The following is a 16,903-nucleotide window of genomic DNA, read 5'->3' as shown; positions in this document are numbered from 1 at the left end:
TCAGTTGGGATGGTTCATCTGGCAATAGAAGTTCAATGACGGAGCCACGCCAGCATCGAGTGGCGCTGCAAAGCTCGGACCAATGTCAACCCGGTTTATTGTGCACAACCAATAACGAATGGTCGAGGAACTGCATTAACTTTCAAGGGGCCCCATTAATGTGTCAGGCACAATTTGGTCAATGGAAACAGGCAGGTCTGGTGATGAAGCATAACATTCACTGTGACGCAATCGGTGTGCCTAAATCGATACTGGGAATCAGTAAATTTTATCCGTGGATCCACGAGCAGTTTTCGCCCAGTTTCGTTCAGAAACCACGCGATCAGCTGTCAAACAATCAGTATCTTCCTGCTTCGTGAGAACATAAAACCCAACGATTCGTTATGCAACGCTGCGAAGTAATGTAAATATTTGTTGTGAATATAATTACCATAAATCAAATAGAAGAGAATAAATTCATCTGCTTGGTATAATTACTACTATTGAAGTCAACATGATGAGTAATGCAAACGAAAAAGAAAACAAATTACGTTCAAAGTACAAGCTTGACGATCAGTATATGTCAAGGCTAGTGATTTGTCAGTGATCCGATGAAAAAAAGTACAGCCTACGGGTATTATTGATGACATTTTTTGTCATCTCATTTCAACCGAAGCCTCAAAAAAGGTCAATGAGGTGAGCACGGCACTAGCAGTGCAGTGAATGTGAGAGCGAAAGCGATACCGTTCTGTTTCAAACTTCGAACGCTTGTAGTATTGATGTTGCAGTTGAAAACCGTAATAATCGACGTATAAGACATTCAGTTTTTTTAAATTTTTTTTATTGGTCCAAAAGTTTTCGAAAGAATATAAATGAGAAATAAATGAAAAAATAAGAAAACTTAGCAACATGCCTTGCTCTAATAATAATGGTAATGCTCCTGTAATATAGTTACTATATATATAGTTCGGCGGATAGAAAACCAGGCGAATTGGCATCCCTGATTTATGAAATTAAATTTGAAATTATGGTGAAATGTGCAGGTTTTTACGAAAAATAATCACTGGCGGGTGTTGAAAATGACTAGTTCTATGAAAATAAAGTGTATTTTTTTACCATTACTCCTGCATTTTGGATTTTGAAAAGCTTTTGGCTCCGCTTTTGACGTTTATTTGGCTCCCGATTTTCTATCCGCCGAACTATATATATAGTAACTATATCCTGTAATAGTGGAAAATGTTCCAGTAATGGTAAAATTCTAATTTTTGTCTTTGATATAGTTCATCTCTGTGTGCATTCTTCGTTTTCTTCTTCGTATTGTTGAGGCGTTTTAGCTTGCCAATAATTTAGATTTATTTTTCTAGAAAATAGCTGCAAATCTTACCGCAATACTTTTAATCGGGTGTTGCCATTATTACTGGAACAAGTATTCGAAAATGGTTCCTAGTAGAGTTAGGGACTTGATACTCAAAACTAAATCAATAAAAAATCATTTTTATCATGAGCTCTAAAAGTTTTTGAAGTTTACCAAATCGACGACAAATTTCTAGAGAGTGTATATAATATATATGATATTAGTAAAGAATTGCAAAATAATTCTAAACCGAATAATTGCAATTAATTAACAATGTTAACGAGCATTTCACGCCGAAATGTTCGAAGTTTGAATCCATACGGCACGTATCTAGATATCCCGCGTGGGAGAAAACCCACCATCGTATTTTGTATGCAGCGCAGCATTTGTTAACTAATATCTACATATGAATTTTAATCAAAAAATTATTCAGATTCGTTCAAATTATGTAGTTTAGCTTGATGCATATCATTTCGCACGAAACTAGTACAAATTACACATCCATATTGAGCAAATTCAGGTGAAATGAGTAAATGGTTCAACTTGACCTTTTCCTATTTTAATAAAACTTCCAAGTTTCTTCATTTAGTTGAAATGGTTCTTTTTTCAACATTGGCGGAATTGGCGCTTATTTCTAGGGGGGGGACTATAGCCCCGGAATTTTTTTCGACCATTTTATTGGTCGGCCAAGTCAATTTTTCTAGGAGGAGGGGGTCTAAATCTCTCGTACGGGGGACTTAGCCCCTTCCTAGCCCCCCCCCCTAATTCCCCCAATGCTTTTTAAAGGTAAATTGAGCAAAATGATTATTATTATATTAGGGATCTTAAAGTATGATACGATTGCAATACAGGTTTTTATTTCTAAATTGGTTGCGCATTTGAAGCAACGAATATTATGTAAGAAAAGGTAACTTCGAAAGGATTATGAGCTGCGAAAACCTTGAGCGATTGGGTCACAAAGAGATGTGTAGATAATTTCGTTTGAATGAACTTTTATTATGTGCCTCAAGAAGAACAAGATTACTACAGTTACGGAGTTGGCTTAGGCTTAAGTGGCTTGCCGTCCTAAGGCAAAACCTGTTGAACAAGGTTCCTCCAGTTAACTCGGTTGTGGACTACCGCTCTACCATTCCTCGGACACCGAGTACTCTCCGCCAGATTTCGCTCCATCTGGTCTAACCATCTTACTCGCTGCGATCCTGATCGTCTTGTTCCGAATTTGAGGCAAACAGCATCTTTGCAAGCTAGTTGTCCGGCATTCTTGCAACATGCCCTGTCCATCGTATTCATCCAGCTTTAGCCACCTTTTGGATACCAGATTCGCCACAGAGCTGTGCGAGTTTATGGTTCATTCTCCGCCTCCATACTCCGTTCTCCTGTGCGCCGCCGTAGTTTGTTCTTAGTACTCGTCAGTGTTGGGCACCGCTAATTCGCTAACCAATACAATTTGTTCGATAATCGTGGTAATTTCGCTAATCACTAATCGCAAACTGCAAATTACCAGTTACTGTTTATTTTTGAACATATCGCAATGACTTGCATTGTAATCTATCACTGTACAAATTATTTGTAATTTACATTTATTACATGGCTTTTCTTAATTTACCTAAGATCAAAACCTATTATAATGGATAAAATGATTACAGTTTATTAATTTTTAAAATAAACAGCGGCACTTCATTTAGAATCATGGCCCAGCAGCAATTCGGCTAGTTTGAGTATAAATTATAAAGTATAACTAGCGTTTCTCGATTGGTCGGTTAGCGAATTAGCGAATTAGCGGTGCCCAACACTGGTACTCGTCTTTCGAAAACTCCAAGCATTCGCAGGTCCTCCTCAAGCATTGTCCATGTTTCATGCCCGTAGACGGTTACGGAATTACGAAGTACAATTTTCTGGACAAACTGGCGCGGTTGATCAAAGCTATCGTGGAGAAAATGATTTGTCAGATGCGTGTTCCGGAGGCAGAGGTTTGCGGCAAGAAGATGAACTGTTCTATGTGTTATGCGACATCGCTATTGAATGTGTGATCCATCGAGCAGGCATCGAAACGAGAGAAACGACCTTCAGCAAGAGTAGCCAGCTCCTAGTCTAGTGGCTCTTGCCATATCAAGAATTCTTCTCTATTGTACTCGATCCGCCGCTGCTCGTAGCCAATTCGTTGCGCGTCTCGACAAACGCAGGTCGGCTGCAACCTGGTCGAGCCATCTAGCACGTTGAGGCCTCTATTCCTGGTGCCGGTGGGGTTCTTGAAGAGAACGGATTTCACTGCACAGTCGCCCGGCATCCTTGCGACGTGGTCGACCCACCGCAATCTTCCAACTTTTGCAAGGTAGGGTAGATGATCCATTAGTTGCGCTACTAAGCACAATATAACTTCATTTTGCCTGTTTATTGAGGTATATGCTTCAATTAATGCTTGTGCGATATAAATTTATCAAATACAAGGTATTTGTCACAAGGCAAGACAATTGCTTTCGTTGTACGAGAAGCTTTATAAAGAAAAAATGAATTTTCCGATTCAATTATATTGTACCAACAGTTGCGCTAATGTTTCCTTAATTAAGTTTGATGTTCCTTTAATTGTGGTATGCCATATACATTGCTAGGTTGCTAAGTGAAAAAACATCGCAGCAAAACTATAGGTGAGCGCCTATAGTTGTGCGCTCCAACTGCGCGTTGGATTTTGGAAAATTGGCATTTTAGCAAATAATGCTATCTAAAATGCTACGGTGACGAAAATATGCAATAATAATGAATAGTAGCGCAACTATTGGTACTACCACAACTATTGGATCAACTACCCTATATGATGGAAATCTCTCCAAGCATTGCCTGTAGCTCGTGATTCACACGTCTCCGCCGCTCTCCGCTTTCTGTTTGTATTCCGTCAAAAATAGTCCGCAACACCTTTCACACTTAAAAAATTTTACCGAACACCGCAATTTTTTGACGAAATTAGAACTGCTGAGCAGAGCTGCCACAAATACAGATATTTGTGCATGCATAAATTTGGGACCCATCAATTATTTCAGTTGCTGTGATTTCTGGCTCTACTAATGTTCCTGAATTTTAAAGTAGTCTATAAACTATTTATGTTAATTAAAAGATTAGATCGAGAAAATTAAATACTCCGGAGAAAACGGTAGGGTCCCAAATTTATGCATGCACAAATATCTGTATTTATGGCAGCTCTGCTGCTGAGCGTTCGGTTGTCAGTTCGGTAATTAGTTTGCTTGACGAACGCTCGGTAGTGAAAATTTTTCTATGATATGTCAAAAAATGCGGATTGTTCAGTATAAATTAACAAACCTCTCGTCAAAAATTATTGATGAAGGCCGTAATTATCGTATTGATATTTCGGTGATTTGTACTGAACTTTCGTCATTAATTTTAAAATATTTTTATTGAAATATTGCGTTAACAATTAGATACAATTAATTAAAGAGGTCACCGTATACGAAAGAGGCTTCTAAATTGTCCTCCAGGTGCGTCTCTACTAGTCGTCGCAAGTTCGGTTCTCAACTGGGAGAGGCTGTAAGAGTCTAGAAGATCACAACACTGCTAGCCCCACGTTTGTCCTTTCCTGTTTTACCTGGCTGCGCAATCTGTCGAAGAATATAAAGATTGTATAAAGATGGTTCAAAAACGTAACCAAACCATGCTACGTACCACTAAACTCCCGAGAAGCACTATATTTGTTCATAATTTGAACTATTTCCACACACACTTCACACGCAATACTTAATCTTCCTGTTTGAATTTCATTTTGACAGCCAAAAATTCTTGATGATAACTTCTGCAAAATTTTCTGACCTCAGCATATCTTTTGCGAACTTATCCGTAATAAATAAGGACAGTTCGTTAAAGAATTTCTGAACTTTTGACAGGTATGAAATGATCTCGCTGTGCGGATAGATACAGCAAAAAATATTAACGAACTCGCCACTGTTTGATGGATATCGTTATTGAGAAATGTCAAATATTGACGATGCTCAGCATTTCTTGAAAAAGGAATGGATCGGTCAGCATTTTTCCAAATATACTGATAAAATCTGTAAAATAAATTACCGAACATTTGAACAAAATTTAAGTGTGTTTGTTCAAATACGGCAAGTGCACGTATGTCGTCTGTAAGCAAAGTTAAAGTCTCAAGTCCGTAGAGGACTAGGGTGATTTATGTATTTTGGATAGGCGTTACCATAGAGCTGTACGCTATCACTAGACGTACGCTATTTTGGACATTTCCATTTAATTTAGCCGCAAATGTCCAAAATAGAGTACGCGTGACGCCTGTCTAAAATATATAAATCACCCTACCGGTCTGATTGGCGTTTTGTACATCGTCAGCTTTGTGCGGTGGCGTATGCGTCTTGATCGAAGCGTCTTATGGAGGAAAAAGAAGGCTCGATTTCCAGCTTAAATGCGTCGTTGGATCTCCTTACTCGTATTATTGTCGGCGGGGACCAGAGATCCCAAACATACGAACTCATCAACCACTTCCAGTTCATCGCCGTCAATTGTCACTGTCCGTGGGAGGCAAACGTTGCTTTCTCTTGAGCCTCTTTCTGTCATATATTTGGTTTTCGACACATTGATGTGCTACCCTATCCTTCTAGCTTTCGTTTATAGTCTGGCTTAGATTGCCTCCGCCATGCCAAGGTTTCTAGTAATGACGTCGAGGTCGTCTATAAAGGCTAGGAGTTAGCTACTCTTGCTGAACAGCGTTCTTCTCGTTTCGATGCCCGCTCGTTGGGTCACACCTCCAATAGCGATATTGAATAACATACAGGACGCGCACGTAGCACATTACTCGAGTAATTTTTATCAACCAGGTTAGTTTGTCCGCAAAACCGTACTCTTACATTATATGCCATAGCTGTTCGCGTCCAACTGTATCGTATGTTGCTCTGAAATCCACGAAAATATGATACGTGGGCACGTTGTGCTCTCGACATATATGGATTATTTTCCAGCGAGTAGAAATTTGATCCGCAGTAGCACGGGCTCCCGTAAAGCCCGCCTGCTACTGCTCTACGAATTCTCTTGCTATTGGGGATAGACGACGCAACAAAATCTGGGAGAGTGCCTTGTAGGCGGCGTTGACTAGCGTGATGCCGTGGCAATTACAGCAATATAGCTGGTCGCCTTGTTTGAAGATGGGACAGACTACACCTTCCATTCCCTCTTCTGTTGGGTACTCTTACCACTGCGTCCAGTATTTTGAACTATTGCGGTATGCTCCATTTTATTATTTTACTATACGCTTCAAGTTTGCCTATCACTTATTGAGGAAGTGGCAGGCTGGTAGCTAGAGCGAAACATGTGCCAATCAGGGACGACTATAGTCCTATAGGTTTATGAACCTAGTACCCTGATCGGCGACGCCCACCAGATCTCCCCTTTTTGAGATACTGCAGTCTGCGTACTATTAGCACTCCACGATTGCAGAGCACGTGTTCCGAGGTTAAATATCATCTTGTACGAAACCGAGATTCCGAAGATGATATTTACTTGGACAATGTTCTGTTACAAGACCGTTAAGCTTGCTGAGATCTTTCTTATTGAGACTCAGCGACTTTTGAGTAACCCTCATACTCGACATTATATATTTTTAGATTGTTTGAGCGATTGTACAGCCATCCTACTGGCCATAACTGTTCGGCTCTCCTTTTGTTTCAGCCTCCAGCACATAGTCAGAGATCAGGCAGAGTGAATCTCGACCCGTGAGTAGAGAGTTGGAGCCACAATTTCGTTTGTTGACTCACAATGAATCGGCGTGTTGAGGATAGACGAAGATCAGGGCTGAACCTCTGCTAGCGCATCGTTCAAGTCCTGTTCCTCCCCTATTCTCCTCTCCACTTCATTCGTTTCTTTGTTTTCGGCAGAGAGAGCATGCACGGTAAGAAATCGTCCACCATCAGTGTCCGGCTTGATGCAGCAAGGGCAAATTACTGTGCTGGGCGCCCTGGTACTCCATAGGCTCCGTTGCGGCGAGAAAATTGATAGAACCCCCACCACCATTCATCCCTCGGAACGGGTTGCTTCACACCTTGGATTAGGGGTTTACCCATTCAAGCTTTTACATAATAGCCATGGATAACAGCTATTAACCCCATCCACCTTTAGATGCTTTGGACCCTCTGCTTTGGTTCTTAGAAGTCTTACCTCCTACAAGAACCGTCTTGCAGGCGTAGAGTTTATACTCAGCCTTCGCATGAGTGCCCCCTTCTCTGTCCGCATACGACCCTAGCTTCCACCGGTTGCCCGATTTCCACTAAGGAACGTATCCCGGATGGCATCACGAGGAGGTAGAGATAGGAGTTGCTGAATAAGAGGCTGTGGAACTTCGTGGTAGTTCTGGAGCGCATTATTCAACCATTTACCATCCACCTTCCATTCACGCTTCCGGTAGTTTCTCCTCGAATTGCAGACTGCAAACTGGATTCCGTGCTGGCCGATCATGTGTAGACCATATCACAACGTTCCGCATTATATTGAAGCTGATCAACGAAATCCAGGACTCTATTCTGCTGGTATACGCTGAACTCGAAAAAGAATTTCACCGACTCCACGACGAAAACATCTGGGGCGGACTTAGGCGCAGAGGAGTTGCAGCTTGTCCATCCCTTCGAAGCTCAGTACGAGGCATTTTCGTGCAAGGTTCAACGATTATAATGCACAACGGCGCCTTAACCGACCCTATAACGGTTTTGCTGGCGTGAGACAGTACTGCATTCTTCTGTTTCTCATCGCTATGGATGAGATATTAGTTGGGCCAATCAATAGTAGACCAAATTGAGGATTCCCCTGGAATCCTCTAACGATGGAGCAGCTAAATGACCTCGACCTAGCCGATGACGGTTTGGCTCACCGAAACGATATGCAGAGCAACTTAGATGCCGCTCCGAGAGCTTCCAGGCAGCAGGTCTCACAGCCAATGTAGCAAAAACTTAGTCTATGGTAGTGAACATTGACAATCCCACCAACTTCACAGTAGCGGGACAACAAGTTGAGCAGGTAGACACCTTTTAATATCTTGATAGCCGGACAATACCCGATGGTGCTACCAAGACTGATATGGACTGACACGGATCAAGAACATTTGGCGCTCAATCTACTCTACATACGAAAACCCGAATTTTCAACTCAAACGTTAGATCAGTACTACGTTGCGTGTCAGCAAAGACAGTGCAAATACTGCATGTAGGTATTTGTTAATCCTGCAATATATCACTCGTGCCTGATGACCTGCCAACTGAATCTTTAATAAGGAACTCCATTGTCGTGAACGTAGGTGGGAATGGAAAGAACACACCTTGAGGAAACGAGCGTACGAGTACTACAGAGAAGCACACTACTGATATTCGCAAGGACAGCGTAGAACAAGCAGACCCAGAGGCTCATGGCGGTGCAACCTAGCCAACGACAACCGGGCTGTAGACGAGAACCTGTCCTGGCGACAGGTAAAAGCCATGACGGATAACCGTCGGCATTGTAGATCTCTGATTTCATCCCTTTGTTCTGCCGGATCGGCGGACCCATGAGTAGGTAAGTAAACGATATTAGGTTGCACTTTTTAACATTAGTTTGGTTTAAGTTCTTTATTAATTTCATTAAGTTCTAATATGCTTTTTTACGCTATATGTCAAATAAGCATATTTCACTCTGGAATACATTGATGTCTTCTTCATTTCTTATTTCCAAAAAGAACTTCATGTCGACGGCATATATTGGCACTATGGGGTATTTGCCTCGCGGTTGGGAAAGTTCTTTCGGACTGAATAAAAGGCTAGACCGTCGGGTTTGGCTATCAGATAAGAACTAGACTGTATTTACATAGTTACATTGTTATTGGATCAAGAGATGGTTTTAGATTGGTGTGCGTTACGCCACACTACTTCCTCCTTAGTTTTACCAGTATCTTTGGGGGATCCTGACATGGCGTCCAGAGCGTGTTTGGTAAGTAGTGGCTTCGCTGGTAGTGGATTGTTGACCTTGGCTAGGTTGATCGTCTGGTTGTGTAAAGGCAGCTTTCAAGCGATCGATGGATACCGCAGTGTGCTTACCATTTACGTCCATGATGTACACTTTTTCCTTGCGACGGATCACACGGTACGGGCCGTCGTAGGGTTGAGAGAGAGGTGGCTTGATCGCTCCTCTCCTTATGAACACATGGCAGCATGAAGATAAGTGCTTCTGAACGAAGACAGCGTCCTTCGAGTGGTTGCTCGTGGATGTAGGTCTCAGCTTCGACATGCTAGCTTTCAGGTCGGTGACGAATTCTGGTGTTGGATTTTTGCTCTCGCTACAGTTGAAAAACTCACCGGGTAACCGAAGTGATGTACCATAAGTGAGCTCAGCGGGTGATGCTTCTAGCTCTTCCTTTAATGACGATCGTATCCCAAGCAGCACGATCGGCAGAACTTCGGTCCACCGAGAATTTTGATGACACATGATGGATGATTTCAGCTGGCGGTGTGTTCGCTCGATCTGACCATTTGCTTGTGGGTGATAAGGGGTTGTGCGCAAGTGTGTGATTCCTAGCAAACGTGTCAATGTGTTGAAGAGTTCCGATTCGAACTGCCTGCCGCAATCGGTAGTTACATTCGTGGGTACACCGAAGCGTGCGATCCAGCCGTTGATGAACGCACGAGCTACAGTGAGTGCTGTCATGTTCGGCAAGGGAAATACCTCCGGCCATCGGGTGAATTTATCGATGATAGTGAGGCAATACAAATTACCTTCGGACGGCGCCAGAGGTCCGATGAGATCCATGTGGATGTGTGTAAATCGGGTATCTGGTACAGCTGTTCGGACAACTGGAGTTTTGTTGTGTCGTTGTATTTTTGATTTTTGGCACGGTATGCAAAAAGTGACGAACTGCTTACAATCTCGGCGAAGCGATGGCCAGATGAATCGCTCTGAGACTATAGGGGTGGTGGTACGAATCCAAGGGTGTGAAGCGCTATGCATTTTCTCTATCACTCGGCGTCGAAGCTCTGGTGGAACGAACGGTCGAATAGATTCCGTAGAGATATCGCAATACAGAGGAGTAGTCGCTACGGGCGATTGGAGTAGCTTCAATTTTACAGTTGTATTGGTCGGGGGATTTTCTAAAAACTGTTTCAATTCGGGATCCGTCTTCTGAAGTTTAGCCATACGATCGTAATCGATGACTTCGGTGGTGGTATAGTGTTGATACGGCTGAGCTTATCGGCGACTTTATTATCGTTGCCAGATACGTGCCTGATGTCGGTAGTATACTCACTAATAAAGCTGAGCCGGCGTTGTTGTGTGGGACTTGCCTTCTCCGGGCGCTTCTGGAAGGCGGTAGTGAGAGGCTTGTGGTCAGTGGTCAGACACAGAATTCTCGAGCTTGTAGCATATCCCGAAAGTGTTTGACGGCTTCGTGCTTGCTTTTTGTTGGGTCTCACTTAGCTTGCGAGACAAGAAGGCGAGAGGCTGAGGGCCACTGTGTGTAAGTTAATGTAAAACGGCTCCGATCGCTGTGTTTGAAGCGTCCACGTCCAAGGCAAGTTTGGCATCTGGAGAAGGGTGAGCGAGAAGGGTAGCGTTTACTAAGTCTGCTTTACATCGCTCGAATGCTTCCTTCGAAATTTTGTCCTATACGAGTACCGTCGTATCGTTGCGAGTGTTACCTTCGATCATTCGTTGTAAGATTTGCTGGCTCTCTGCGGCTCTCGGTATAAAACGTCGATAGAAATTTACAGTACCAAGAAACCGCTTCAGTTGTTTGGCGATTGTTGACTTTGGAAATTCCAGGATGGCTTGGACTTAGGTTTAGGTTTAATTCCTTCAGTTGTGATTTGGTGTCCAAGGAAATCTACGGTAGATTGACCAATTTGGTATTTCGACGCGTTGATGACGAGGCCATTTTGCCTCAATCGATCAAAGACTGCAAGAAGATGAAGTTTGTGTTGGTTAACGCTGTCCGACGCTATGCACAGGTCGTCGATGTATGGGTACACGAAGTCAAGATCACCCAATATTGCATGTAGGTGTCTTTGCAATGTCTGTCCGGCATTGCGTATCCCAAAAGTCATGTATTTGAACTCAAAAAGAAAAGATGCTGGAAAAGTCTTGTATATGCGGCACGGGGTACCGGTCTGGAACAGTGATGGCATTCAGACCACGGTAGTCACCGCACGGGCGCCACTTACCATTCGATTTTTTGACGAGGTGAAGCGGGCTCGCCCAACAGCTTTTTGACGGTTGACTAATGTCTTGCTCCATTAGGAACTGGAACTCAGCTTTCGCTTCGTTAAGCTTGTCCACAGGTAGTCGACGAGGGCGGCAAAACACAGGTGGGCCAGTTGTGATGATTTGGTGCACGGTACTGGCATTGGTTGGCTTGTGTTTCATATTCAAGACGGTGATGTCTTGATACTCGACGAGGATTTCAGCAAATGGTGAATTTACGTTGAATGTCGTGATGAGTGGCTCCGATGTTGCATTGATGTTGTTGACTTCTAGGCGGGTAGTATTATCGATCAGCTTGTTTCTCCGAAGATCCGCGAGCAGACCGAAGTGTTTGAGAAAATCGGCCCCGATGATCGGTGATTTCACGTCTGCAATCACAAATACCCACACGAACGATCTTCGTAGACCAAGATCAATCGTAAGGCGCTTAGTGCCGTATGTTTGTATTCGGGTACCATTCGCGGCGAACAGTTGATGTGCCATAGATACCAGAATCACAGATTTTTTCACACGCATAAATTTGGGACCCACCAATTATGTCAGTTCCTGTGAGCTCTGGTTCTACCAATGTGTCAATGATAATTAAAATACTTCATAAGCTATGTATATTACAGAAAAAATATACTATAAAAATTAAATATTGCGGAGGAAATGATAGGGTCCCAAATTTATGCGTGTGAAAAAATCTGTGAAAATGGCATCTATGGCATGTGACGACGTCGGTGAGAGGCGCTCTCTTGCCGAGGGTGGTATGACGGAGACGTCTGCGCCGGTGTCGATGAGGTATCGATTAGATGACTTCAGATCGTGTATATGGATTCGTTGAACGTTTGCGGGTTGGTTCAGGCTGCTGCTGGTTTTCCGGTGAAGTGGAGGTTCGCTATTTGTTGCGGGGTAGTTGCTGCTGTGGTGGTTTAGTTTTGTCTCGGTCGAGCGTACACCTCGACATTTCCGTCGAAAAAAATACACTTAACGTTCTGGTTGTCTCCTTTTACTTTCTCACACTTTTGTGCTTGTGCACCGTAGCGATAGTGGAACCAACAGATCCAGCGACGGGTGTCTTGCTGCGTGCTGGAGTTCCATCTCGGCGACTTAATGAGCGAGTACGAGGACGGCTATGGTGTCGGTCTCGTCCATGGAAGCTTCCAGATAGAGCTTCATCCAGACGGCGTGATAGAGCTTCAATGCGTTGCTCGAGAGATGAAATGGAAAACGTTTCGTTGCACTGTAGAGTAGAGATCTGTTCGCGGGGAGCTTCCAAAATTTTGTCTGCTACGTTTGCTTGTTCATCCAAGCTAGCAGTGGGCATAGCGGCAATGATAGAACGAGTGGTATCAGGAAGGGCACGTAACCAAAGGTTGGAGAGCACGTTGTCTGTGCAGCCTGCGCCACCCAAGCGGCGCATCTCTGACAAAAGGACACTTGGTTTTTGATCTCCTAAAGACAGCCCAGAAAGTAAGCTGGTTAGTCGTTGAGTTTCCGACGGTCGTAAGTGAGCAATTAAGACGTTTTTGAGGGTATCATATTTATCATTTGTATTCGCTTCATTGCACTTTGATATCACTGTATGCACGAATTTGGCACGTGAACCGAGGGCGACGATCACTGCGTTAAACTTGAACTTATCATTTTTGATCCCGTTGACATTGAATGCCGCTTCAAGGCAGATGAACCATGTTTCGATATCGTCTGGATCGAAATCAGGGAAGTTTATCTTCGCAACGATCGTCGGTTCTATAACGACACTTTCTTTTTTAACCGTTTCACTGCTGACTTCACCGGTAGCCATTGTGTTTTACACGAGGTTCGAGATGAGACGCGTGATCGCGGTTTTCAAAAATTTCGCGTTAGCGGTACGGTCTTTTGACGAAATTAACGTGTTTCGAATGCTTCTCGCGTGCGGGGTTACCAGTTATGGGGTATTTGCCTCGCGGTTGGGAAAGTTCTTTCGGACTGAATAAAAGGCTAGACCGTCGGGTTTGGCTATCAGATAAGAACTAAACTGTATTTACATAGTTACATTGTTATTGGATCAAGAGATGGTTTTAGATTGGTGTGCGTTACGCCACAGCACTTTAAGTTCCTTGAGAATGAAGGAAATGTCGATAATATACAAAATAAATAGAAGTGGTTCCAAAGGAGACCAGGGGGCACCAGAAGTGACTTGGACAAGGTTTTTCCGTTGAATTTAATTATTTTTAGCGATTAGTTAAATACGATTCAAGCTATTCCAAAAACGCTGGTTTAATATCAATTTTTTGCAATTCGAAAAGCAGTATTGGTATGTCAAAGCGATCAAATGCTTTGTAAAATTCCGCATAAAGTGCTTTTACTTGGATGCCATTATTCATTGCTTTCAATGGATGAATTCCATCCGTGGTTTATGAATTCTCGTAAATTTGTCGTAGTCGAGCGACCTTTGAAGAATCCGTATTGCATTTCTATAATGCTGTTTTTAAGTTAGTATTTTCATTGACAATTGCTTCCTCAAGTTTTGGAATGCAAGAAATTATAGCAATTCCATAGTAATTATGCATGTCAGATTTCCGGTGCGAATAAAATATAAGCACTAGAAATAAACATTTCCATATTTTTGGAAAGATTCCGGATTCCAGCCAAAACTAACAAGCAGTGAACTCCCTTACCAGATTTTTTAATGAATACTGAAGGGATGCCGTCCGGTGCAGGACTTTTGAGGCATCTAAATTTGTTAAAGCCTGTAAAATATCTTGAGCATAAAATCGGTTGACGACAATTTCTGTTGAGGATTATGGTTGAAATGCAAAATAGTCGCGATAGCGATCTTCTTCAGAAATTGTATAGATTTCTTGAAAAAAATTTGCAAAAAGATTATAAATCTTTTTCGAGCTATCCCCAATATTTTCAATAAGATGCGTTATGGATAGAAAATTGTGAGATTTTAATTTATGAAGTTTTTAGGACTGGGCCTAATTTCAAATTCAATTTTTGAATTGTACTTTTCAAATGCATTGCTTTTGTTCGAGAATTTTCAGATACTCATTCTGGCTGTTATAAAATATAATAAAATTGTGTCATCCTTCATCCTAAATTGGACTGGTAGTTTTTAAAAATCTGCAGGATTAACTAGAACAAATCCGAGAACTCACACTTACTTAGAACGTCTTATAAATACTTTCAACTAAATTCGCATGGATTAACCAACCCAATGATTGCGGAACGATGGGAAACTGGTTTCTGGATTCAATTTATATGCAACCAAATTGAGCTAATAAGGAATGGGTAGAAGGCAACGGTGATGATAGTTCAGCTTACAGTCTGCAAAAATCTCGCATTTGAAAAGAACGTTTCGAGCACAATCCCGATGAAAAATGTTTAAGGTTCTGATGGTTTTGGTTTTTTGGTGTACCATCTACAAAGTATCCGTCAAAGCGGGGGTATGTTAGTCAGAATTGTGTGTGACTACTTCTAATGCTCGATACATTATTTTTTTTCGTAATTTTCTACGCTGAAGTCCTGCCAAGGAACATGTGTGGCAATTGCTTGCGATAAAAATAAAGTGCTTAGTGGCGATGAATCGCCCGAGTTTAATCTTAGGTAATAAATGAGATAAAAATTACGTTGTGAATTAGAATACTAGGAAGTTTCACCATTTTACAGATTGGAAACAAATGAATGTGGTAATCTTTTCGAAGTATGTTGTCCTACAACAAGCGTTACACATTTGAATCTAGTTTCATCAATGGGTGCTGGCGAACGATGTGGGATCAGAAACGATAATGGTATCGGATTTCACATTACAGGAAACAATCAGGGCGAGTCACAATATGGTATGATATGAAATTCCTAATAGTGTTGCTATTTATGGAAGCAAAAAAATCGTTCATGTAGCGGAATTTCCCTGGACACTGATGTTATTTACCAAACTCGTTGTAATTGAAGAACCGAAAGACGTATACGAAGGTTCTGCATCACTGATTTCATCTTCAGCGGCATTGACTGCTGCCCATATTGTTAAGAAAGCTCAAGGTGATGAGCTTTTCGTACGTGCCGGTGAATGGGATTTAAATGGAGATAATGAACTGTTACCCATACAGGTTTGAACTCTTTTTATTTTTGTGAAACTTCACCCACGTATGATTTTAATTTTTTCCCTTCTTTTTCAGAATCGTCAAGTGGTTAAAACGATAGTTCATGAAAAATACAACGAGCAGCATCATAATAATATTGCCCTACTTATTCTTAAGGAACCGTTCGACTTAGACAAACATGTTCGACCAATTTGTCTGCCATCGCCTACGATTTCCTACAATCGCCAATCGTGTCTAACTGGTGGCTGGGGTGACGCCCAATTTAACGATAAAACCATGGTACACATTTTGAAGAAGGTTCAGGTGCCATTGATGGAACGCGATCAATGTGAGGTTGCCTTCAGAACAACACGACTGGGATCGAATTTCCACTTAGATCAGAGTTATGTATGCGCTGGTGGAGAGGAAAACGTTGATGTTTGTACCGGTGATGGGGGCGCTCCATTAATTTGTCCGGATTCCAATGGAATTTATTATCAGATTGGTATAGTTGCTTGGGGAATTGGCTGCGGAGAACAGGGCATTCCAGGGGCTTACACAAATGTGGCTTTTTTCAGTGATTGGATTGAAGGTCATCTGAAGTCAGTGAAAATTTTTGAATAGATAATAACAGACAGATGTTTCTAATTCTATTATATAGTTTATAGTAAATTAGTGACTGTGCGAAAAGTTGAACACAGACCGTGAATTTTTGTCAAAAAAAAATTAAATGAATTTCAAGGCCTTGTTCTGCTCTGCTGGGTTTGGAATTTCCTGAAGAATCGCTAAAAAAAATTTTCGGACCGAAAAGGATATTGAAGAATCTACAGTATTGGTTTCACGGATGCTACGGATCGATTATTAATTGACGTGAATTAAAACCGGTTCGTAACCGGTCGATCTCACAGTTTAGATTTTATTCCAGACAAAAATACATCAAATCCGACTTTATTGTGTATTTCGCTCGAATATAGATATACTATCTGACCCTATATAAAATTATTTAAATAAAGCAACTGCATTTCATTATACAACTTGTTTGATGTGTTTTGCCTTTCTACTATATGAAAATATAGTATAAAGATATAGAAATCACTCGGAAAACCGAAAATCGAAAGAACGCCCAGCGGAACGAGTGTTAAGTACCATTCGACTCAGTTTCGAAAACTGAGCATTTTCTGTGTGTGTGTGTGTGTGTGTGTGTGTGTGTGTGTGTGTGTGTGTGTGTGTGTGTGTGTGTGTGTGTGTGTGTGTGTGTGTGTGTGTGTGTGTGTGTGTGTGTGTGTGTGTGTGTGTG

The 16,903-nt window shown here is 42.0% G+C and overlaps 3 protein-coding genes across 3 annotated transcripts; 1 reads left to right on the top strand and 2 right to left on the bottom strand.

Annotated features, from left to right (window-relative positions):
* Nucleotides 1-9,192: 9,192 nt before the first annotated feature.
* LOC128735715 (uncharacterized) lies at nucleotides 9,193-12,040 on the bottom strand. Its single transcript, XM_053830200.1, has 3 exons — nucleotides 11,518-12,040; nucleotides 9,410-10,143; nucleotides 9,193-9,348 (listed from the first exon to the last, which is right to left on the bottom strand). The coding sequence occupies exons 1-3, from the start codon at nucleotides 12,038-12,040 to the stop codon at nucleotides 9,193-9,195; spliced, it is 1,413 nt and encodes a 470-aa protein (XP_053686175.1).
* Nucleotides 12,041-12,548: 508 nt separating this feature from the next.
* LOC128735714 (uncharacterized) lies at nucleotides 12,549-13,346 on the bottom strand. The gene has a single exon (XM_053830199.1). The coding sequence runs from the start codon at nucleotides 13,344-13,346 to the stop codon at nucleotides 12,549-12,551; it is 798 nt and encodes a 265-aa protein (XP_053686174.1).
* Nucleotides 13,347-14,907: 1,561 nt separating this feature from the next.
* LOC128735713 (phenoloxidase-activating factor 2-like) lies at nucleotides 14,908-16,230 on the top strand. The gene is made up of 5 exons (XM_053830197.1): nucleotides 14,908-14,973; nucleotides 15,051-15,133; nucleotides 15,197-15,366; nucleotides 15,479-15,633; nucleotides 15,703-16,230. The coding sequence occupies exons 1-5, from the start codon at nucleotides 14,908-14,910 to the stop codon at nucleotides 16,228-16,230; spliced, it is 1,002 nt and encodes a 333-aa protein (XP_053686172.1).
* The last annotated feature ends 673 nt before the right edge of the window (nucleotides 16,231-16,903 follow it).

Source organism: Sabethes cyaneus, chromosome 2 (genome assembly GCF_943734655.1).
Source record: "Sabethes cyaneus chromosome 2, idSabCyanKW18_F2, whole genome shotgun sequence".
NCBI classification, from domain to species: Eukaryota; Metazoa; Arthropoda; class Insecta; order Diptera; family Culicidae; genus Sabethes; species Sabethes cyaneus.
The sequence above is the reverse complement of the archived record's forward strand: the minus strand, read 5'-3'. Positions and strand labels throughout refer to the sequence as shown.

Coding starts and splice junctions, on each gene's coding strand:
- LOC128735714 (XM_053830199.1), bottom strand. CDS start 13,346: ATGGCTACCGGTGAAGTCAGCAGTGAAACGGTTAAAAAAGAAAGTGTC.
- LOC128735713 (XM_053830197.1), top strand. CDS start 14,908: ATGTTTAAGGTTCTGATGGTTTTGGTTTTTTGGTGTACCATCTACAAA. Junction 14,974..15,050: donor AAGTATCCGTCAAAGCGGGG/GTATGTTAGTCA, acceptor TCTACGCTGAAG/TCCTGCCAAGGAACATGTGT. Junction 15,634..15,702: donor ATGAACTGTTACCCATACAG/GTTTGAACTCTT, acceptor CTTCTTTTTCAG/AATCGTCAAGTGGTTAAAAC.
- LOC128735715 (XM_053830200.1), bottom strand. CDS start 12,040: ATGGCACATCAACTGTTCGCCGCGAATGGTACCCGAATACAAACATAC. Junction 10,144..11,517: donor CCTCGTCAAAAAATCGAATG/GTAAGTGGCGCC, acceptor TTGTCCGAACAG/CTGTACCAGATACCCGATTT. Junction 9,349..9,409: donor AAAAAGTGTACATCATGGAC/GTAAATGGTAAG, acceptor TTACACAACCAG/ACGATCAACCTAGCCAAGGT.